Here is a 22,594-nt window from a genome sequence, read left to right on the forward strand (position 1 = left end):
ACATTGTCAAGTTTATCTGTTGAATAATTCACTGGGGTATATAACATGGGCACATATCCTCCTAACTTGATGGTTCCATAGTGCTGCGGTTAGTACGTCTGCCTCAGAAACAGAGAGCAGGAAGTCCTGGGTCCCATTCTCAGAGGAACCATATTCTTGGCGCCTGTTACAGCAGATCTGTTTTCAACACAATGATGAGTCATTTTCCTCTATGTTTTCACCAGGACTCCCACGTGTGCGTTTTATGTGTGGCGTCACAGAAGTGGTGAAGCTGGAGCGTTGGGTGTTCAAGTCCTCCGGTGGGATCCACCTGAGTCGACAGCAGCTGCCGCTCAAACTGGCCTGGGCCATCTCCATCCACAAGAGCCAGGTGAGTCCAGTGTGTCCCAGCAGAGGCAGCCGTGTGGACCTCAGCCAGATGACCTCACGGTCAAGTTTATCCAGTTTCCTTTTGAATATATGATAAATATCATCGCTAAAAACTTTCTCCCTCAGACTAATGTTGTCTTTTGTAATGCTTTGCCATAATACCTTGCAGAACAATACATTTGTCCGTCTGTCTTTCTGAGTCATCTTCTGACTCAAGGTCAATTAGTCTGGTCTGTCTCTCTCGCTCTCTCTCCAGCCATGACGTTAAAATCCTCAGGAGAGAAACAAATGTAATGCAGTTCTTGTTTCAATAAGTCCTTTCATCCAAAGAAATCCCAAGAATTATTCGTCTGTAATTTTGTTTTTGTCCTAAGGGCAGAATGTCTGTGTGACTACAGATGGATAGTCAGAGGAATGTATCAATGGATAATTTAGCTTGTTTGCAGGAGACATATCCAGAATTATATATACACATATATATATGAATAAATAAAATGGCTTTAATGTATATGTTCTTTACAAATGATCCCTCATAGTAATTGAGTTCATTGGTCACAGGTGTCATGTCACTACCATTTACTTAACACAGGAAAGGTTATTAAAGAGGAATCTCCCAGCATCCCCTCTGAATGAGAAGGTCATAAATAATGCAGTGGAGAAGATGAATGTGGAGGAGCGTTAATGTCTGTGTGGATCGGAACATTAAAACTTTTTTTTGGAATTGCTTGCTGCTAATGAGATGCAGGTGCTAAGTGCGGGTGGGTATTCAAACATGGTTTTGTCATTTCTTTGTGGTTCGTCATCCTTTCCTTGTTTTATTTTAATTTTCTTTTTCAGAGAATTTTCACGTCATCGTTTGTGGAACACTTCAAATGTCTTTGTGTCATCGTCAATTTTATATCATTATTTTTAGCTTATGCTAATGCAGTTTTCTCTCTCATCATTATTTGATCATTAATTCATTCATTAATTCCCTCACAGCCTTTTGCTGCTGTCATCCTCACAACACGTCTCCTGTTGTTCTGTTTCAGGGAATGACTCTGGACTGTGTGGAGATCTCTCTGGCACGGGTGTTTGAGTGTGGTCAGGCCTACGTGGCTTTGTCCAGAGCTCGAAACCTGGAGGGTCTGAGGGTCATGGACTTCAACCAGCGTGTAGTGCGGGCAGATCCAGATGTTTTGCTCTTCTACAAAAAACTGAGAAAGGAGAGGCTCCTCATGCAGGTCAGTACCGTACTGTGGTCTAATTACATGACCGATTATATGTCCGATTAATGTTTATTTTCTTCTGACCATCATCCACAGGCTTCCATGGATGATTTTATGTGCGACAAGGAAAACTCTTGATGAGAAGGATGTCGTCTCCTCAACTGCTGTCATGTTGTGCACTGTGTGCACATCTTTTTTTTTTTTTTCCTCCCTCGAATGTTGAACACGTTTTTAAATGTCTACTCTGAAGGCATTCGCCATCTACTACCTGGTATTTTTTGGGAGTATTTGAAGCCACACTGCCACCATGTGTTCAACGACAAGATACTTCAGCACCTTATTTTTTTTACATTTTTTATTTATGTTTGGAATCTTGAATTCAAATAAAGTTTTAATTATGTTTAATTTGTTCATATTGTGGGACTATTTAATCATATTCATTATAATATTGTTTATGGCAAAATATTAGAGGTATGAATTTAAATTCACATGAAGGGAAACAAACATATCATGAACCAAAGTGCAACTTGAGAGTTTCACAACAAAAACCTTTATTTATGAAATAACTGTGATCTGACCAAACCTGAGATTGTTTTTTTTTCCATATGGAAGTAGAAAAATGGATATGTTCTAACAAAGAGACAACAAAGCTTAAGCTCTTCTTTCAACACCTATCATCACAAGCATTGAATCACAGCCTATAGTCTGAGTCCTGTACATACTGTACATCTGTGTTGTTTAAAAAGGTATTTCATAACCATTGGAAAACAGTTATTACAAAGAGTAAGTTGGAGCCATTCAAGAAAATCCCACACCACAGCGGTTGCATAAAATGGGCAGCTGCAATTACTGGAAATTGGTCTAATGGATCATTTCATATGATGGAAGAGCTTGTGCGACACCTACGGTGAAAAAAGAAAACAGTTGTCATTGTTGGTGATGCATTAGGCCAATATTGTGTTGTAAACATAAGTATGACAAAGTTAAAAAAGAAAAAAATATTTCTGTATGTTAAACTTACACAATGGTCCCGTGCATGCAGAAAGTCAAAAAGCTCCTCTGTACAGTCCTCCTCAGTGTGGGACTTGGAGCTGACCCGTGCTTCACAGATCTCCAGACGCTGCTTGTAGTGGACACAGTGTTCAGTCTCCTCACACTTAGCTCGTATCGCTTCTATCGGATCCTGACAAAATCAACAGAGGATACATGACACAGATTATCAGAAAAAAACAGTATAAGGGGGGAAGGTATTCGATTTTGTACTGTAATGTTGTTATGAAAACAATACTATATAGCAGACATGCTAGACATGCAGGCAAACTATGTTCTGGGGGCCCGGATACAGCTGGTTAGGCAAACGCAAACCTGTGCCAACCTCCACAGCAATTTAGAAACTGACTGTCACCACTATACACACTAGGAAAAAACCTGAAGTTGCAACAAATGATGTATCCCTAAAGTCAATGTTTGGAATGGGGGAAAAACAGACTTTAAAAGAAGATATGATGATAAACTTGGAGTTCTAAAAAACATTCCATAACCTATGAGCAGCAAAGAAACTTACCACTAAATCTTCTTCCTCCTCTTCTTCTTCTTCTTCCTCCTCCTCCTTCTCCTCTTCTTCTTTTTCTTCTACCTCCTCTTCTGGAGCATCTTCTTCCTATTTAGGCAGTTTGAAATATACAAATTTCATTCTTAAAAAAATGGTGCAAAACTTTTAGCAGTTTTACGATAACATTGTTTTATTCTAAGTTAGTTGCATTTTTTTTCAAATTAACTGTTAAGATTAATAAATAAAATTATTAAACTTGCAGCAGAGTCAGGCGTAAACTTCAGCTATATCTATCGTGCTGTGAGTAACTTAGTCAAAAAAAGCAAAGAGAAAAAGCAACTTAAAAAAATAATGTTTTTCTGTTCTACCTCGTCGTCGGGGTCGCCGTTAGTGATCATTTTCCTCTCGAAGACCATGATTAAATTTATGAAACTTTACAAATACACAGAGGACAGGAGGTCACGCCGAACAATTGCACTACTGCTTGAGGAGGACCTAAAGGCCGACACACAGGAAACTACAGGAACGATCACAGGATAGCGTTTCCTATTGGTCGTAATATGTGATTGACGTAACGTTTAACGAATTCGCAGCTTAGTTTATAAGTCCCGCCCTATTACAATTCTTCCAAGAGGAACTTCCATGTTAGTTGTCTGAGTGACGTCGGAGCCCAAAAGCAGTTGCACAAGAAAGATGGCGCTGCTTATGAACACAAGACTTTTACTGAGGCAAATGAAAGACTTAAGAAATGTGATTCCGAAAAGAAACAGAGTAAAAGCAAAATGGGTATGTTGTATATTATTGTTTTATATATAACAATTATAAATGTTAGCATTTAATATTCACGCCACTCGCTGTAAAGTACAGCGATACCGTACAGTATTCATGCAATTTGGTAAAACTTATAGTGTATATAAGAGCTGGTTCTGCATATTTAATATTGCCATATAGCCATACACAAGTAAAAGAAAATCTTTCATTCAACAAAATGTAGTAATTTTGTATAAAAGCCTAGAGATGTAAAGCTTTTAATTACACACACGGAGCGCATTTGGAATAGGGAAAAAAACCCCAGTGTCACACCAATGTTGTTAAATGACAAATTATTTTCAACAGGCTGCTACCCGTCCTAAATATCCTCCCACGCAACTGGCTTTGGGACACTTTGACGCAACCTACGGTGGCCAGATGGGGGAGCTGTGGCCATCGATCCGTGTTGCCTTGCTCTCAGAGAGAAAATACGGAGCCCTGGTTAATAATTTCTGTCATGATGCTGTTCAAGACGACTTACAGGCGATGGGATGTAGAGACTTTATTGACGACGCAGATACAGAGGGTAAATATGCCTTTGTAAGGATAAAAGTGCATCTCTATTCTGTTTTTTATTTATTTTTCAGAACATGATTTTATCTAGGACACGTGGATGGCAATGCTATTTCATTATTTAGTTCAGATTCTGTACATCAATGTAAGTGGTAGAAAACACTGTATTTTAAGATGCAAACTACCATACATTATTTTCTCCTATCCAGCTCAGCCAAGCTATAAACCAGAATCTGCAAGTGATGTAAACAACCACTTAAATGATGGTCCCACGCAGAGTTCTGATGTTGACGATCCACCGCCATCTCCCTTGAAACTGAGTCCCAACATCAGGTGTATGGTGTTTCCCAGAGGGGATATCACAAGATTTAAGCCTGCCAGGTGAGCTTATCAAACTATAAAATACACAACTGATTATTAAAAGCCCCCAGCTCACCATGGTGATGGGTCAAAATCAGAGGACGAATTTCATTGTGTCGGGTGTTGTGCATCAATGACAACTATTAACTTTCACTTCACTATGTACAGTATATACATGTGTTTGTATACAGTATATGTATACGTTTGTTTATATATAAATATACCATATATTGTATATATTGTATATCAACATATGTGGCTGGTCATTTTATTTCTAGACCAGACATGGAGGGATTATTGCCATATTACTTGCTGGATGCAGCCTCTGTGCTGCCTTGTCTTGCACTGAACATTGAAGAAGGTCACACTGTGCTCGACCTGTGTGCAGCCCCTGGAGGAAAGACCATGGCTCTACTTCAAACCAACGCCATCAGTAAGTGGACTGGACTTTACTTCATGTAAACATATGTCTTCTGTTAAAAACATTTTGATAATTTCCCTAACATTTGTGAATTTGGAAAAGGGTTTTTGTGTGCCAACGACTCTTCGAGAACTCGGACAGCGCGACTCAGAAAAGTCCTTCAAAGCTACATTCCTAAGGAGCTTCGTTCTGAAGAACACCTGCGAATCACTTCCCTTGATGGCACCTATTGGGGGGACGTTGAAAGGAACACTTTTGACAGAGTAAGTCTCAGGTGTATACAGTGGTCCCTCTCTATATCACGGCTCTCCTTTCGCTTCCTCTGTTTTTTTGTTTTTTTAATTCTAATCTCGTATAGTTTCACTTTATCGTGGTATTTTAAATAATTTTCTAACCTAAAAAAATTAATAGGTGAGATGTTGATGGATTTTTTTGACCTCCTTCATTTTTGGCTTTAGGTCCTTGTTGATGTTCCCTGCACAACAGACAGACACTCAGTAACAGAGGATGACAACAATATATTTAATAGAAGCAGAACCAAAGAGAGACAGACGCTGCCACAGCTGCAGGTGGCCCTGTTGCTGTAAGTACCAAGACTGTGTTTCCAATATGAGCTTGGGTCCTGGACCCTGATCAAGATTCTTTTTTGCCCTTGAAAATACGTGTCCATACATGTGTGACATTTATATACATAATACAATTTGTGTCAATCCTAACCTTGACTCTACTTTTCTGTCCCTGGCACAAAGAGCTGGAATTGTAGCAGCATGTCCAGGTGGGCAGATCGTGTACTCCACCTGCACGCTTTCTAACACCCAGAACCTGCGTGTTGTGGAGCAAGCTGTCCATTTAGCCCAAGAAAACCATGCCATCAAAGTTGAGGTCAGTTGGACACAGTTATCATCTGCATTGTTATTATAGATATTATAGTAATAATATAGTAATGTCTATTATAGATATTTAAAGTGTACAAATACAAAGTCAAACCAGTGTTTGGTTGCAGAGACAGATATGTTAACACCTCTGGGTATTTTCATGAACACTTTTTTTCTGGCATTTACCTCTAGGTTGTCAATCTGAAGCCCCTCACCCACATGTTTAGAAAAACTTTTCACTTTGCTTCCGACCTCTCCGTGGGCGAAATGGTTATCCCACATTTGGCTTCAAACTTTGGACCGATCTACATGTGCAAACTCAAGAGGCTGACATAAAGTGGAGAGTTTCAAGACTTTGGACAAATATAGTTAATAATGACTTTACTTCAGTAATTGATTTTAATTAAACTGACCTGCGGGACAGCTTCCAACTTCAGAGCTGTGGGCAATTTCGGAAACACCAATATGCAGTACAAATTATGATACTTGAGCCATCCATGTATTTGCGTGCAGATTTACTTTTTGGCCGCTAGGTGGCAACAGAGTAAAGATAAAATGCGTGTTGTATACCCACGTCTTCTCCAGATACACTGTCCCACCTCTTGTGTGTGTTCTACATGAAGATTCATTTTCCAGGGTGCTGAATCACATTATAGAAACACACATTTCTCTCAGAGTTATATGTGTGTGTGTGTGTTTGTTTTTTAACTCCAGTGAAAATAGGTCTGAATATCTTTCCATGGTTGTTTTTTCAGATTTGATGCACTTGTCTAATAATGCAGTTAGTGGCTGTGTGGAAGGAGAGCATAATGAACAGGCAGGTAATGACTTATTTGACCATTTGAATCTGTGCAAGTTTCATTATTATAGCTGGATTGAGTCTGTTTGCATTGGCATCACCTAAAAGTGTAATGTGTCCTCTTATCACAACCTTAATGTGAGCAGCGCAGAGGTGCCTTTTTCTCCATCACACCGCCGATGACCCTTTATGTTGTCCTGCCCAGGCAATGTATGGTAAAAAAGGTGTGTGTGTGTGTGTGTCTCTCTCTCTCTAATGAGTCCACCATCCACGTCTTGCTGTCATTAAGCAGCTCCAAGTGCAGGAGCCCGACTCCCATCCCTGTGCAGGAATGGACTGCAGCCATGCGGCTCCCAGATGAACATTAAAGAGGCAGCAAAGAGCTAAAATAGGATGTGTCGCCCCGTTTTGCCCCTGCGCTTTTTTATTCCACAGATGAGTGCAGATAATTTTCTGTGCGATTGTGAGTGATTACTGTATTACTGTGGTAAAAGGGGGATGTATCAGGGAATGCAGAGGGAATTAATGACACATAAAAACTATTTTTGTATTGACTGCTTTCGTCTCCAGGGTCCTGAATGGCTCCTTGCACATCTTGTGATTACCTAAACGTATTGTAAATATGTGTTTCCTATGGGCCCTTCCATAAATTTACATGTTTTAACACTCAGGAGACAACAGACAGTTGAGATGACTTACTCGCTCTCTTCCGTCTGTCTATAGACTCCACTGCTCTGCTCTCCGCTTTATTATTGAATTAACCAATGAAGCGCTCTGAGTGTGTATCCTTCTGTGTAAGCCATTGTTAGGGGAACATGTGCAGTGCATTAGAAAGATGACTATTATGGATTTGACGACACCACGGTGATTCGGCCATGCTCTCAAATACAAATGTTGCATTTCTGTCAATAAAGACGCAAGACGCCATTACCGTCGTACATCTTCTCCTCGTATGACACACGGTACTGTACTGAATATATATGAGCCTCAGTCCCTGCAGTAATGAACTCCTGCAGCAGGTCATTAAATGGCAGCACATGGTGAAAGCAACTTAACTCAAGGGTTTTCCACCAAATATGACTCATCCATAAACGTCTTCATTTCAACACACTGCTCAAGGTAAAGTCGTCTGCAGTTTGATAAGTCTGCAGTTTGATAAATATATATATATATATATATATATATATATATATATATGTAATTTGTTTGTCTAAAATACATGTTACTGTTCCTCATGTATTTCTGAGATGAAGATCAGACCAGCGTGGATGAGAGGACGAGAGAATTTCAGCAGTTTCATTTTCTTGCAGAGGTCCATCCAAAGTCTGGTGTGGGGGCCAACCCTAGTCCGTCTTATGAAGGTCATACATATGAAATGGAGTTAAGAGATAATACTAATTTCAAATTATTTATTTACCTTGTTTACATTTTATGTAGAATGGGGTCATTTTACATTATGATCTAGACCATAGCAATCTTATTGTAGGAAACAAAACCAACCTCAGCCAAAATAAAGCCTCAGCCTCAAATACATGCATCTGGAAATAAACTAGACTTCAGGGTTGGTGGTGGTGGAGGGCTGAATGTGAGGTTTAAACACTGAACTAAACATGTTAGATTTCTTTCACAAAAGTTAAAATGAGGCTTCTTTAATATTTAGTCAAATGATTTTCACACTTTCTAAATAAAGTGCTCAGTACAACTAGGGCTATTTCACTCCAAAACTTACAACAGGTTCCTGTGTTGTCAGTGTGCGAGCTAAGCTTTCACCGACAGACTCGATACTGCGTGCAGTTGCTGAGAGCACTCCCGTTACGTGAGGCCTGCATTGGAAATGCAAGCATAGGTTTAGGCTGCAGACAGATTAAGAAGACAGAGAATGGGGGGTTTTCTTCTCTCTAAGGAGATTAAGCAGGGAGGGGCGAGGTGGCAGTCAGAGTGTTAAAGAAAGAAAAGGACAAGAAGAAAATGCAAGATGAAGTGGAACTAAAGGAGGGTGGCCCAGGATGTGCAGTTTAGACACCTGTTGTTTTGCCTCTTGTTGTCAATTCTTTCGTTGGTTTACCTTCTCAGGCTGTTGCTGTTATCTATTTTTCCTCTGTTCGGTGGTGAACGCGACCAATTAAAAGCCGGTAGAAAAAACTTTCATTGTGATGGAAGAGTATTGTTGCCGTGTCAAGACGCCTTCAGGCCTCATGTAAAAGACATTTTAGTGCAGTGTAAAGCCTTTTTTCCACTCCCTTTTCGCTGCAGCTGTGAGCCCGATTATACTTGTGTTTCCCTCTCTGCTAAGTTCCTGCTGGTGGTTTCCAGGAGGGCTTTGATGTGTATCTGGGCAATGCACTATTAGAGGGATTTCCCTGGGCCTGACAGCTCACAGAATATGCAGTGAAATGGCAATGCCAGTGGGCTAAAAGAATGCTGGAAACAGGATTAGGATCATATTCTGGCAGACCCTGTCACCTCCTGAATAGGCCAGGGTTTCTAACGCTGGCACTTTTCATTCTGTCCGTGGTTAAAACCTTTAGGAGAACCATGGAGAGGAGGGAGGAAAGGCACTGATTGAATAGTACACTCTATGAGTGTGTGTGTGTGTGTATTCAATGTTTTGAAATACCTTTATTTTTGAAGGCTGTGTTTTAAAACGCTGTGTTTCAGTCAGGATACTTAGATATACAAAAAACGTATAGGCGATCACAGTCAGGATACTTAGATATACAAAAAAATGTATAGGCCATGTAATGTTTTGTTTTGTTTAAAAAAAAAGAAATGTAGTCATTACTTCCGTTCCTATAGTGCAAATGTAACCTGATTTCCGCCTTAAGTCTAAAGCCACATATTGTTCACCCAGGACATTAAAACATTAGAAGAGCCGGACTTATGCTTGGGAGCCATAATGTAGGGGGAAACGTTTGTTGTTGATGGCAGGGCAGGACTGACCCATGTCAAGCCATCCCTAGTATCTACTGATACTAGGAGAACAGATATTCACTGGAGTGTTTATCCCACTTGGACAACTCTTTCCAAACCCTGTGGATAGAAGTTGATTTTTATTTATGTGGTATCTTCTGTAAGTAACTGAATTTTTTTTAGTTTCTGATTTGAAGCTTCAGTGGTAATATGACCTAATTTATTTAGTTACTTACATTGTCAGGTAAACATAACCCTGAATTTAAGTGTCTGTCTGAGCATTCGCATTTGTTCTGGCGTACACATTTACACACACACACACAGATGTATACAGTACATGTCATCACTTGCTTAAAGCAAAGTAGATGGAGATGTGCTGCGTCTATAAATAGGTGGTTATGGCATTAGTGGAAATACAGCCCTGAGTGTTAGAGATGGAAGCACCTGATCCAGCACCAAGGGCTCCACACACTTGACCCTGCAGCACTACAATATACCAATCCCTGTTCAACCCCCGGGGTGTGTGTCTATGTGTGTGTGTGTGTGGCTGTTGAGTAAAGAGGAAACATTTGGAACAAGAATATTGTGTTGTGCTTTCTGGTGCAAAGCCCCATGGGAGGAAATCCTGGTGTGTAGCTGGACAGATTCCTCCCCTGGATAACAAGGACATTCATCGCAGCTGCATATCCACACCACAATCTTATCAGTCACACAATCGGATGCCCTTGGCTGAGGACACACACACACACACATAGGTGGTGTAATAAAACACAACAAGGTTAGGGTGAGGTGTTACACCCACATTAACGCTGCTAATCTCCTCACATCATTATCCCCCTTTATCCAGTTTTGAGGATGTGGTCATTCATAACCGTTGTAAACATGGCAGCCTGTTATTTACACCCACTGTGGGGGACGGGGGGGGGGGTAAGTTAAAGAGCAGTTCAATTAACAGCAGAGCAGTGTCGGGCTGACAGGACAATCCCTGCTAAGTTTATAGCAGGAGGAACAAGGGCAGATTTTGGAGGGTGCATGGGAGAGATGCCCGACTGGCCCACATGTTTGTGTGAGGGGGAGCAGGGTCGGGTGGGGGGTGTGTGTGTGTGTGTTTTGACAATCCATGCTGCTGAAGATATAATAGCAGAATAATCACAGCCCCAGGCCGTCATTCTTCAGGATAATGGCCTGCTTATTCATAGGGGATGGCTTACGTCTCCACGCCTCACTTTATTTTTCACTAACATTGTTCTTTTCCTGTGACTCCTGCTCTTGGAAACATTACGTTCCATTTGGATTTTTTTTTGTAATTGTTTGTATTAACCTGACCTTCTCACCACTGTTGTTGCTGCTCTCCTCTCCCTATAGTTGTCTTGTTCCTCTGTTACATTACAGAGGATAAAGATTGGTTTAGTATTTCTGCATAATTTGAATTTCGTCCTCTATTTTGATCACATTTTTTTCCTGTTATTCTTTGTCCTTTCCAGGATATGAAAATGTGACAAAGCCATGGCTAGACCTACAGGAGACTGCAGCTGCTCCACGGGTGAAGCCATGTAAGACTTCTTGATTTATTATTGCAGTAAACAGTTTTTATTGTATGTATTTATTTTCCTTTTACATACAGGAAGATAATAGATAAAGAACAAATAGTGACAGATATGGACGCCTGAGGTGACAATATGTGATTGACAGCTAGAGATCGTCCAATCCTTGCACCTCCAGTAGGCGTCACCAACTTTGTTATCAAGAACAAATGTCTATCTTCCTTGTAAATCAGATTTTTATTAATCTTATTATCATGGTCCGTTGGGGAACAACTATAATTATAGATGCAACCATATAGTGGTCAGGAATATAAACATCGTCTGGTGAATGATGCCAACACTGCCAAGTCAAAAAGCAGAACATTTACCTGCAGCTGACGATTGACCAGGCATGGTGATAAAGTGTTTTGGTAGATTTTTACTGAAATCAGACTAAGTGATGAACAAAGTGTAAAACAAAGACAGAAACGTTTTCCTAATAAATATCTTCAAGCAAGGTTTTTATTTCATGGATATTTTACATCAACACTGGGTCAGGGCTACATCGTCAGGGAGGAGTAAAGGAAACAACACTGCTGATGGTCCGATCACACTCTCCATTATTAACACAGCTATCTACCACTGGACCATACAGTTAAACAGAGACAGACGGGGCCACAGCATTAGAATAAGAGCAACAACTTAAATAAAGTCAGGGCAGCGGAACACAAAGGACCGGGCCTTTTTTATTTTTTTATTTTTTAGACGTCAGGTTTTTCTTGTCTGGCTCGATTGCAGACCACAAACAGTGACAATGTGCAGCCGGTTCCATTTCACTGCCTCTGTCTCCATCAGTTCCAGAGAAGAAACTTGGAAGATAAAAAATATAGATTGAACTCAGGACAGTTACACAGACGACCAAAAGAGGACAAAAGGGAGCAGGGCTCTGCAGGGTCAGGGACTTGTGCAGATACAATCTTACAATCTGACAGCTACATGAGTTTGGTCTGTGAACGTTACCGGCTGTACAACGTAATAGGGACTTTACAATCACCCTACAAGTAACATTTATAGATAAAGTTTTTTGTTATTTTACATAATAAAATAATGTGCCTTTTTCATACGAAGACTTTACTTGTCAGAAAACATTAGAGACCCTTGTGAATCTCCTCACCAAGTGCTAACAGTCGACCTGACTTTTCAGTGAAATTCTGCGTGTTTCCTTAAAAATATGTTAAGGCAAGAATTAAAAAGAAAAACAGACAAATTTGATGTATTTTTAAAATATTTTTTCCATTGATATTAATTGAATTTTACTCAGGTTAAATGTATTTCCAATTGGCGGGTTTATATGGGAAGCATTAAATGGTATGCATGCTTATAACTGCATCTGCCACCGCTCCCTCAGCCCAGGGCAAAATGTAATTAAAAGCTTTGAGAATTTATTCACTGAAATCATTTTCTCATTATGAAGCCAGCCTCTGTACAAAGTGGCATTATTACTGGCCATTAAACTGGCAAATTAGTCACGTTTAATTATGCTGTTGAGGGAAACATGGCTGCAGTTTATTTTTATTTATGTGCCGTTGTGTAGTACATGCTATGTACATAAATGTCTTTCACTAATTGAAATGTCGATGGTCTCTCTCTCTCCCTCCCTCCCTCTCTGTTGTAAGAGTGATGCCTTCTGTTTTTCTTTGCCTAGTTCCGCCCAAAGTGCCACAAATATTCACATTTGTCTTGTAAACATTGTTTGCATTGTCTTTTGTACTGAGTGCATTCATCGTCAGCTTTTCACATTATCAGAAGTCAAACTTTTTTTTTTCTATTCTTCTTATCGATCCAGGTGAGAAGGAGGTTGAACTTTACATGCCCGTTGAAAATCATCACATACTTTTGTTTTGAAGACACTGACTTGATCTGTTGAATCTTTTTATAGCAACGATGACTAACTTTGACCTAAGGTCTTAGGAGTGTGATGAGTTTTGTAAGTGAATGTATTAAGTTATTTGATTTATTCCAGTCTGTGATGGCATGGGTTATTCTAGGACACCTCTGCTTCCTCGGTCTTCTCACATAGAGCATCAGTGTACAGCTCCTGAATATCTATCACAGTCGGGTAGACACAAAGCAGGACATCCTTCAGATATTTCTCTTGTTTGCTCAGTTAGACATTGTGTCCAGTCCCAGGGAGGCGGCGTGCTGCTTGGCTCTCAGACGCAAGTTCTCAATGCTGGTCGTCTTGCTGTTGTGGCCGGCGAGGCCGCCGGCAGCTGACGCCTGCAGCAGTGGGCTGTTCCACACCTGCTGGGCATGATGGGACAGGGACTGGTAGTAGGACTGACAGGGAAGAGACCCCAGAGGAGCTGGAGGCATGTTGACATTCATTCCTAGGTAGGGAAGCGAAGGCGGGGCAGCGAGGTCAAATGTGGGGTAATGCACCAGGTTGTTGGTGGCGGCCATGTGCTGACGGAACTGCTCCTGCAGACGAAACAGGCTGAGAGGAGATGAGGAGTAAGAGTGACCCTGAGGGAGAGGTCCGCTGCTGGGCAGGCCACTGCTGGATGAGGGGGTCACAGATGGAGAGACCAGAGGAGAGTCTGGGCAGAGAGAAGAGACCATTTAGTCCAGTGTTACATGCTTTTAAATCTGAATTCAAGTTTATTGTCAGAATAATTCATCTCGGGTCCTCACCTGGTTTAGGACTGAGTCCTTTGCACGGGGAGACGTCCCCAGGAGTCACCGCTCTCTCACACTTTATGTCCTCTCTTTGAGACTTGCTCTCCTCCTCCTTATCTGTGCCATTATCCTCTGTTGCAGACTCGCTGCCTGAATGTTCTGCAGAAGTGACGTTCAGCTCAACTTCCAGCGGCGCGGGACAGGCCAACGGGCCGTCTGTCTCCAGAGAGGATGAGGACGAGGAAGAGGATGACGGAGGCAGCTGGGTGTCAGGAAGGACGGTCGTGGACGGAGCTGCATCTTCTTTGTCATTTCCTCCTTCCCCCGACGCCTCCTTCTGTTTCTGGAGCTGCTCCTTCTGAAGGCTACGCTGCTTCTTGCGGAACTTGGCCCTGCGGTTCTTGAACCAGACCTAAGGACAGTGGGAACAGGTAAGTGGAATTCAGCCTATGAGTATGACCATATGTGGCAAACTTTTGTTAGGGTTCCCCACAATGTTATAGTTGACTGTAGATTGTGTACAAGATGCAGCCATATCTCTTGTTAGTGTTAGGAGGTGAAAACCAAGGAAAACACTACAGAAAATAGGGCGGTCACTTCCATTTAAAAACATCAGTAAACACTTCCCTTAAAAATCTAAAACATACGTCAGTCAAACCATAAAGCCAGTCGTTTTAAATCAATATTATTCTTTAGACGTGTGTCTACCTGCACTCTGGCCTCGGGCAGGTTAGTGCACATGGCCAGCCGTTCTCTCATAACCACGTCTGGGTAGTGGGTTTTCTGGAAGGTCTTCTCCAGCGCCTCCAGCTGCTGCGCGGTGAAGGCCGTGCGGCTGCGCCGCTGTTTGCGGTGCTGAGAACCGTAACGAGCCTCCAGGATGATGTCTGAAAATGCGCAGCCGTTGGAAGAAAAAAAAACTTTAATTTTTGGGGACGTTGATTGACAGTTATTAATATATAGTGAGCAGTTAACAAAGTCATAAAAAGAGTAGTTTTTGACAATATTTCATAATTTACTTAATAATTGTGTATTGGCCATTTTTTTTTCCTCTTCAAACATTGGTTCAGTGAACCAGGTTTGTTGCGTTGCCAGATCAGTCAATAATTTACAGTCAAACAAAAAACTTTTTTTTCACACTGATTTGGTTTTTAGGAACCAAGTTATCCAGAAATTTCCATCTTGTACAGACGAATATTTTTTAAAGACGAAGAAATTAAAGATTAAAAAACATTTTATTGATACAACATATTGATATTTAAATGATAAATTATTTAAACGCTGTGTTGCTATTATACTCTTCTATTTTGATGTGATATTAACCTGTTTGACAATTACTCTGTGTGTGAATCGAACTTTTTTGGTTAGTTTGATGGTTTTACTGCACCATATAATACAGTATACAGTCGTTCAGAGGATTCTGTGTTGGTCTGTGTGTGGACATGTGCGCGAGCGTGTTCTTCTTACCAGCCAGTCTTTCCGCCAACGTAAGCGCGTGCACGGAGGGCCGGTAGTCGGGAGCGTGCTGCGCTTGTTGAGCAGCCTGCTGATGCAGGTTGTACATGGCGCTGAGGGAGTTCATGGCGTGCAGAGAGTAACCGTTCACCCCGTAGTGCTGCATGATGGGAGGTCGATACCTGCGGAGGAGACAATAGGATGAGGATGGATGAGATGCTCACAGCTGCAGAGTCAGACCGGCAGAGAGTCGCCTTTTTTTTGTTTTGTTTGCAGTGTAACAGACTGCATCTCACTCCCTAAGGCTCTGACCAATAGGAGTCATGAAAAACAAATCAGTCGAGGTTTGGAATTGACGCCGGGATCAAATGAGCCTCGTCTGGTGGGGAAGAGCGATTGCTTTTTGATTTATTTATTTTTTTGTTAGTTTTTTTTATTTGATTTATTTATTTTTTTTGTTAGTTGTTTTTTATTAAAACGCTGTGTTTCCCAGTCTTGACATCGTTCAACTTAATGTCTTATCAAATAGACTTCAACCTCACTGAGATCTAACCTGGTTAAATACATGATTCAGAGCGTCTACATCTCAACGTGGCCATCGGTCACGATGTGCGCTCAGGCTCACATAACTGTTATCCATTAACATCCAATTATCACCTTGTTCATCCCATTAATTATACAAAAAGACTTTTAATTGGAGTCATTTTTCTGCTCATTACCATAATGAAGCGGAACGGAGGCTTTTGTTCAGTAAATGCATTCAAGTGTTTGATCCGCACAGAAGATCAAATCCTCTGCTGAAAACCTCCTCCTGACACATCAGGGCTCTGATCAGATGTCATGGAGAATTATATTTAAGGAGATTATCATTTGTCCCAGCTATAGGTAGGAACAACTGGAACCACATGTAGAGAGAGATATTAATATTATAATAAGTGCCATAATATATTTAAAAACATTTCGCTTGTTTAAAAAAAGATAAGTTGATGCAACCGGGAAATATGGTCTTTACAAATGATGCACTTCCGTTTCCAAAATTCTATTTTTTATCTTAGTTCTTCGAGGCCGAGTTTTTTTTTTTTTCCGTACAGACGAAGCGCTTGAGGACACGATTAGATATGTATTAGCAGGGAGAAGGCAAAAGTCTCTGAGGCCCAAACACTTTTACAGACGGAGCAGAGGGAACAGATGTAAATGTGTATGTGTGGCACCTGTTTATGGAGCAAAACTGACTGTTAGTAAAATATTTTACAATGTATTCACCAGAGTTTTGGAGATGAGTTAGATTAGTCAGACTGCCCCGTTTTATTATTCTTCTTTTTAGCTCACCGAATTATATACATTTAAAATAATTTAAAAAAAACATTCTTAATAACATGAAATAAAAACAATGACGTTGAGCGTGCAAAATGTATTTTTATGACTTAATTATAATTTATTTCAGTAATATTGCAACACGTTTACATGCTCGCATACTAAAATATAAGTACGTCATAAAAATGTTTAATATATTATTATTAACATAATATAAACTATACAAATCCTGTTATTCTGATTTTTTTAATGACAATACATTTCCTCATATATAAACACTTATTTAATTAATTTTGGAAACTCTTATTCAATCCTGTCGCTATACTGAGCGGTACTGATGATCATTTTCATACACGGCCTCATATATGTATATATGTATTCTTTCAAATATACGGAAAATATACTATATTAATATACTATAATATTTAACACCTGAAACCTTATGATATTTCTATGTTTTATCTGTATTATATTATATTTATATATTATATTTTATTTGGGTGTGTTGGTTGTAAAGTGTTATAAATACTTTGATTAATTTTAATGCTATTTTTGCAGCATTTGTATTGAGATGTTTTCTGTTGAAAACATTTTTTTTTTTTTGCTAAAACAGAAAAACTCCGGGTTAGTCTTTTTCTTGTTTTAAAATGTAGTTTTCTCTCATTTTTACTTCTCCTAGGCGCATTGCAGTGTGTGTGTGTATCTCTGTGTGTGTGTCTGAGACCGTGTGTGTGTGTGTGCGTGCGTGCCCGCAGTGCCCATTCCCAGCCTATTAAGTGGCTGCGGCGGCTGATGAATGTGATCAGAGGGCAGTGGGGAATGGTTTAATTCGCCGGGACAGAAGGTGCTTCGCTAAACATTTACTTTAGTCCCCCAAGTATTTGAGTTGAATGGGTCCCCCCTTGCCCCGTCCCCCCGCCTCCCCTCTTGCCTCTCTGGCGGCCTCTTATCCCATCGCCCCGGGGCAACGTTTTGGCTGAGATGTATTGCTTCTCCGCGGGTAAAAATATGCATGTTGATCCCCATTTGGCTCCCCGTCTAATGGAAGTGCAAATAGGTTTCGACTGCGAGGCCCTCCATTTATCATCACCGCTGACACGGACGGACGTACAGTGGGAGTGGGTGGCTAGCTGTGGCTTTGGAGTTACCTTGTGTGCGCACGCATGGGGGACGGGGGGGGGGGGGGGGGGGGGGGGGGCGCACGTGTGAGTGTGCGTGTGGTACTGTAGGATTGTTGTAGATGTCTGATAAATAAAACACAATACAAAAAAAAACTTTGACCATATGCAAATCAGGTATTCTCAAAGACTGGGTCTGGGCCCATTGTTAGGTCAACACTTGTTTTGGATGTTGCCAAATATCTAACAGATGTTGCTGAAGATGAGGTGAGGAGTGTGTTGAGTGTTATGGATTAAGTTCAGGGACACGAGGACATGAATATTAGTTAATCAACTCTATGGAGTTTCATCATCATATGTTGATTCACACTAAAAAAAAAAAAGAGGTGTCGATGGATATGTGTCTAGTAAAGACTAACACAACACAATAATGAAACGTTACTGTTGTTCTGGAACTGTCTGTCAGATGTTTGTACAGCAATAGTTCTTTAAGGAGGACTGTGAGGCCCAGGCTCTGACAGAATAGCACTGTCTTAGACTTCTGTCTGCTGGGGTGGGTGTAATCAGCGTGCAAGAATTAGCATAAATCTGGATGAGTAAGCAAATACATTCTAAAAGCTCAATAATCAGGTAAGGTGTTTTGTCATCACATTATAGAGCATTATTAAGAGGCGACAGAGCCATAGATTGAACACACTGTCCTGCAGTTGGAACCTGAGTCAAACATAAACAACCTGACAATATGTTGAAGTTGACCAGCATACAATTCTAGTGATTTATCTTGATGCATTAATAGTATGACTCTTTTAGTTTCCGCCCTTAAAAAATATTTATTTTTTAATTAATCCTGTTTGTCTGCAAAATCAGTGTTCACTTAGCGACTTAATATGGCCTTATGTGTATGGACAGCAGTCCAAAAGGTGTCGTTTTAATTTTTTTTTTACAAACAAACAAAATATTTTACAAACAAACAAAATATGTTAACTGAAAATAATGTTTTTGTACCTTTATTACAAAATATAGAGTGGCTGAAGTATTGAGTAAAACAGATAATAATATCTCATTTCTGATACAACTGTACAGATATTCTGGATGTTTAAGCATCATTAAATATACTTTAAATGTTTAAATGCAAAAAGTATCTTTAGATTTAAACTAGATTGATGCTACAAAGTTAAGATGTGCGGTTTCTTGTTGATTTATCGGGATGTTCATAGGAGAAAATTGTCTTTAGTTAGAAACATAATTATTTTATATTAGTTAAATATCTTAAGTGTCAGTTTGTTGAGTCTTATTACAAATATTTTGCCGCTTATGAGTTGATCTCTTAAACAAACCTGTCTAAAGTCTAACTTCGTTTAAAACAGATTTCCATAATATTTTTAACACCAACAACCTGAAATCCCATTTTTTTATTCCACTTATTTCTGTGTTCATTCGGCTTTGACTTCGTACCACCGAGTGTCTGCCCTCCCACGCGTGATTAGCACTCCACTTTCTGCTTCTATGCTCTGTGTCCCGCTCACCATATCAAATTCAGCACAATAGCTCATCAGTGTGAGTCTGTCACCGCTGTTATTGTCATTCATAAGCCTCGACCTGCTCCAGGCGCTGCGCCCTCCTGCAGCAGCCCCGCTCAATGCTTCGATTATCAAACCGTCATTATGTAAATTGGCATGTACAGTGCAACTCTTTGATCCGACTAAATGAGGAAAAATGTTATTTGCCAGCAGGGCCCCCGGGGGCCACGAGCCACGACCTGACAATCTGCTCTTTGCTGTGTCACTAAAGTGTGACCTGTCAGAGGCCACGGAGGAGCATCTTTGATTTTTTTCTTACATGTCTGTGACATGTTATTATCAGGGATATTTGTTATTCAGGTGGAGCAGACTTTAAAGGGACTCCCGTGGTTTTTTTTACTATTTAAATAATTACTAACTTAGTGGTAATCGTACACTTTTAGCAGTGATATAGTAGTATAAAAAATACACCCTGGGTAATAACTGGTTCGCTTAAAAATGTATAACATTTTATTCTGAAAAACAAACATTGAAATGGGCATCCTCGTGAAAATTTTCCGTGTAAAACAATTCAAAATATGTCGTCAATTAATTTGTTCAACATTTTCACTGTCAGTTTTTCCAGTTTTCAGACATTCATTCATTTTTTCAATTCAGAAAATAATGTTTCTTTTAATAGTTTCGTTTTACGGCTCTCCGTTAAAAGAGAGAGTGTTTGACTGTCACCTGTGATGTCAGCTTTAAATGTCACCGTAAATGCTGCCTCAGGCTCCACGTTTGTTTATTGCTGGATTTATTCGTTTTATATAAACCGTCTTCACCTCCGTGCGTTTTTAATAGGCAACAACACAGACTTTTTAAAAATACATTTTTAGTTTTAGTGAAAGTCTAATTTTCTCTATTTATCCTATTAATCGTTCCATATTTCCAACACTGTAATTTGTTTCTGTCTATTGAGTTTCTTTAAAACACGCTGTATCGATTCAGCAATCAATAATAATCGTATTATTATTATTACACGTTGTCCAGCAGTAGTAGTACTTATAGTAGAATTAATAAATGAAGTAAATGGAATAAATACGTTTGAGTAGTACTTATAGTAGAATTAATAAATTAAGTAAATGGAATAAATCGCACGTGTTGATATGTTGTTAAACATCTAACAAAGCAAACTAGTTTTTTTGCACTATTTTAGACCGTCTAAAAAATAAATATTTTTATTCAAACCTCGACTTATATTTAAACTCTTGCAGTTAAAAAACAGTTTGTTACCTCTTGTGGAGGCTCAGCTCTTTCTTCCACTTCTTCCAAACAGAGAATCCTCCTTTGGCGGATCAGTGTAGTTTCTGTAATTTGAAATGAACTCGTAGTTTTTAAAAGTCCTCCAGTCTTCTTCTTCTTCTTCTCTTTTTACTTCTTCTTCTTCTTCACTCTGTTGCCTCCTCTCTCTCGCTGCACCTGTGTCTCTCGCTCTCTTCTCCTCCGTTCCTCCTGCTCCTCACAGAAACCGCCATCTGCTGCTGCTCAGCCTCCGCATCTTTATAAAGAGCAGCCCGCTGCTGCTGATGCTGGCTTCTCATTGGCTGTGCGCGCTGTCAATTAAGAGCAAAGGATTTGCGGTTGAAAACGACCGTCTCTGAAGCTGCACAGACTTGGCAGACTTTTTCTTCCAAATGTGATCAATTTAAGCCCATTATGTCTGATAACTGTCTCCGTGTCTGCACACAATTCTTCTTCTTGTGCTCAGGAAACAAGAAGACGCCATTCGGCACACGTATTTAACTGACTGTCAATATACAAACACCCCAAAAAATAAATATATGCAGCTGAGTTTTTCACAGAGCTAACCTGAACTGGCCCAGGGACAGACAGAATTATATTTATATTTTTTACTGACATGCAGCCATAAATAGGAAGGTCCGTATCTTATATCCACTGAAGTTGGATTAGACACGGTTTTTCTGCATTTCAACTAATCTCTTAAAGTTACGTCACATCTATTAATAATATAATTCGATACATGTTCTGTATTTAGAAACTACACTGAGTCATTGAGGCTCTGGGAAAACAGAAATTGGTTTGTACATAAATCATAGATTAATATAGAAATGACACAGAACTGACGGTCTTTTCTAGTCACTGATGTTTATGTTTATGATAATTATGATTTTATGTTGGTTCCCAAAACAGATAGGGACTTATTCATGTTACATTTGAGCTTTGAGGTTAAAAATTAAAATTTTCCATCAACTCAGGCTCAGTAACTTTTATTATATATGACACTGCTCAACTGTGTTGTATTGTTTAATTTATATTTTCTTAAAATTACTTGCGCTTAAAGAGATTCCAGAGTGTTTTTTTCTTGGCACATTTATTCACAGCCCCTTTAAAAACATTCTCACCATGACCCATCTGTGGGTCCTGACCCAGTGTTTGCAGATGACCATGACAAAGAAACCAGCTCCTTTCTTCAGGTTTCGGTAAAGAAAAAATAACGACTCTTTAGTGTGTTTGCTCTTCGGATTTTTTTTTCTCCTCCGACGCCACTGGAGGAGAAGGAGAGACTTTAGACAGAGAGATGACTAATAGATGCCAGGGCGCTGCCTTTAGACTTTTCCCGGCCAGGAAGGATTTGGGATGGGATAGGGAAGACAAGACGCCATCTCAGCCACTAAAAAAACCCTGTCTTAAAATGACTGCGGGTAAGAGGATTAGGGCAATAATGCCCTTCTCTTCTTGAAGGGTTTTTAGAGAAGATTTCTTCTCCCGGAGCAAAACCGTTTAGGTGGGGAATTAAGGGCAGTCCAAAGTAGCCCTTTAATGTAAAGCTTGCATATTTTGCGGGAGAGGTTTTTTTTCTCCTTTCGGCAAAATATACTATATAAGCAATGACCGTTATTTCTAACACTTTATTTCTTTAATTGCCTGAACGGAACGCAATTTTTTTGGATGTTAACATTTATTCTTCTTTTGTTTTGCACAAAATATAGTTCTTATCGTTCATCGTATCAAACATGCTGCATTAAAAATAGTACATTTGTTACATCAAACAGGTAAAGATATAAAAAAAGTTTTTAAAAAGCTGGGAAAATTAAACAAATGTTCGTTCCATAAACATTTAATTATATTTAAATAAAGCGCGTAAACGTCGTTGTTTTCTTGAATTAT

General features: G+C 39.9%; 4 protein-coding genes across 7 annotated transcripts in view; 2 read left to right on the forward strand and 2 right to left on the reverse strand.

Annotated features, from left to right (window-relative positions):
* The window catches only part of pif1 (PIF1 5'-to-3' DNA helicase homolog (S. cerevisiae)), a 6,524-nt gene extending 4,208 nt beyond the window's left edge, over positions 1–2,316 (forward strand). The window contains exons 11-13 of the mRNA XM_008333660.3: positions 225–370; positions 1,401–1,592; positions 1,674–2,316. Of these exons, the coding sequence (XP_008331882.1) occupies positions 225–370; positions 1,401–1,592; positions 1,674–1,715 (380 nt within the window). The 3' untranslated portion in view covers positions 1,716–2,316. The remainder of the gene's footprint in view (positions 1–224; positions 371–1,400; positions 1,593–1,673) is intronic.
* Positions 2,109–3,652, reverse strand: LOC103395854 (cytochrome b-c1 complex subunit 6, mitochondrial-like). The gene is made up of 4 exons (XM_008333659.2): positions 3,498–3,652; positions 3,142–3,237; positions 2,599–2,760; positions 2,109–2,479 (listed from the first exon to the last, which is right to left on the reverse strand). The coding sequence occupies exons 1-4, from the start codon at positions 3,543–3,545 to the stop codon at positions 2,447–2,449; spliced, it is 339 nt and encodes a 112-aa protein (XP_008331881.1). The 5' UTR covers positions 3,546–3,652; the 3' UTR covers positions 2,109–2,446.
* A 144-nt stretch (positions 3,653–3,796) lies between these two features.
* On the forward strand, positions 3,797–14,296 carry nsun4 (NOP2/Sun RNA methyltransferase 4). 4 transcript variants are annotated; one of them, XR_523300.3, is made up of 10 exons: positions 3,797–3,915; positions 4,246–4,465; positions 4,662–4,833; positions 5,091–5,245; positions 5,336–5,496; positions 5,692–5,816; positions 5,983–6,115; positions 6,864–6,929; positions 11,302–11,370; positions 14,161–14,296. XR_523300.3 is itself a non-coding variant. In XM_008333657.3 (8 exons), the coding sequence occupies exons 1-8, from the start codon at positions 3,823–3,825 to the stop codon at positions 6,867–6,869; spliced, it is 1,065 nt and encodes a 354-aa protein (XP_008331879.1). In that variant the 5' UTR covers positions 3,797–3,822; the 3' UTR covers positions 6,870–7,982. The 4 variants fall into 4 exon arrangements, 2 of the variants coding, with proteins under 2 accessions (XP_008331879.1, XP_008331878.1); XR_523299.3 differs by lacking the exons at positions 11,302–11,370; positions 14,161–14,296 and adding an exon at positions 7,054–7,982; XM_008333657.3 differs by lacking the exons at positions 11,302–11,370; positions 14,161–14,296 and having other exon boundaries at positions 6,864–7,982.
* Positions 12,083–21,274, reverse strand: dmbx1a (diencephalon/mesencephalon homeobox 1a). The gene is made up of 5 exons (XM_008333658.3): positions 20,699–21,274; positions 15,487–15,656; positions 14,728–14,906; positions 14,035–14,431; positions 12,083–13,940 (listed from the first exon to the last, which is right to left on the reverse strand). Exons 2-5 carry the CDS (start codon positions 15,638–15,640, stop codon positions 13,504–13,506), a joined length of 1,167 nt encoding a protein of 388 aa, XP_008331880.1. The 5' UTR covers positions 15,641–15,656; positions 20,699–21,274; the 3' UTR covers positions 12,083–13,503.
* Positions 21,275–22,594: the final 1,320 nt, after the last annotated feature.

This window comes from Cynoglossus semilaevis, chromosome 20 (assembly GCF_000523025.1).
Source record: "Cynoglossus semilaevis isolate Cse_v1.0 chromosome 20, Cse_v1.0, whole genome shotgun sequence".
In the NCBI taxonomy this organism is placed as follows: Eukaryota; Metazoa; Chordata; class Actinopteri; order Pleuronectiformes; family Cynoglossidae; genus Cynoglossus; species Cynoglossus semilaevis.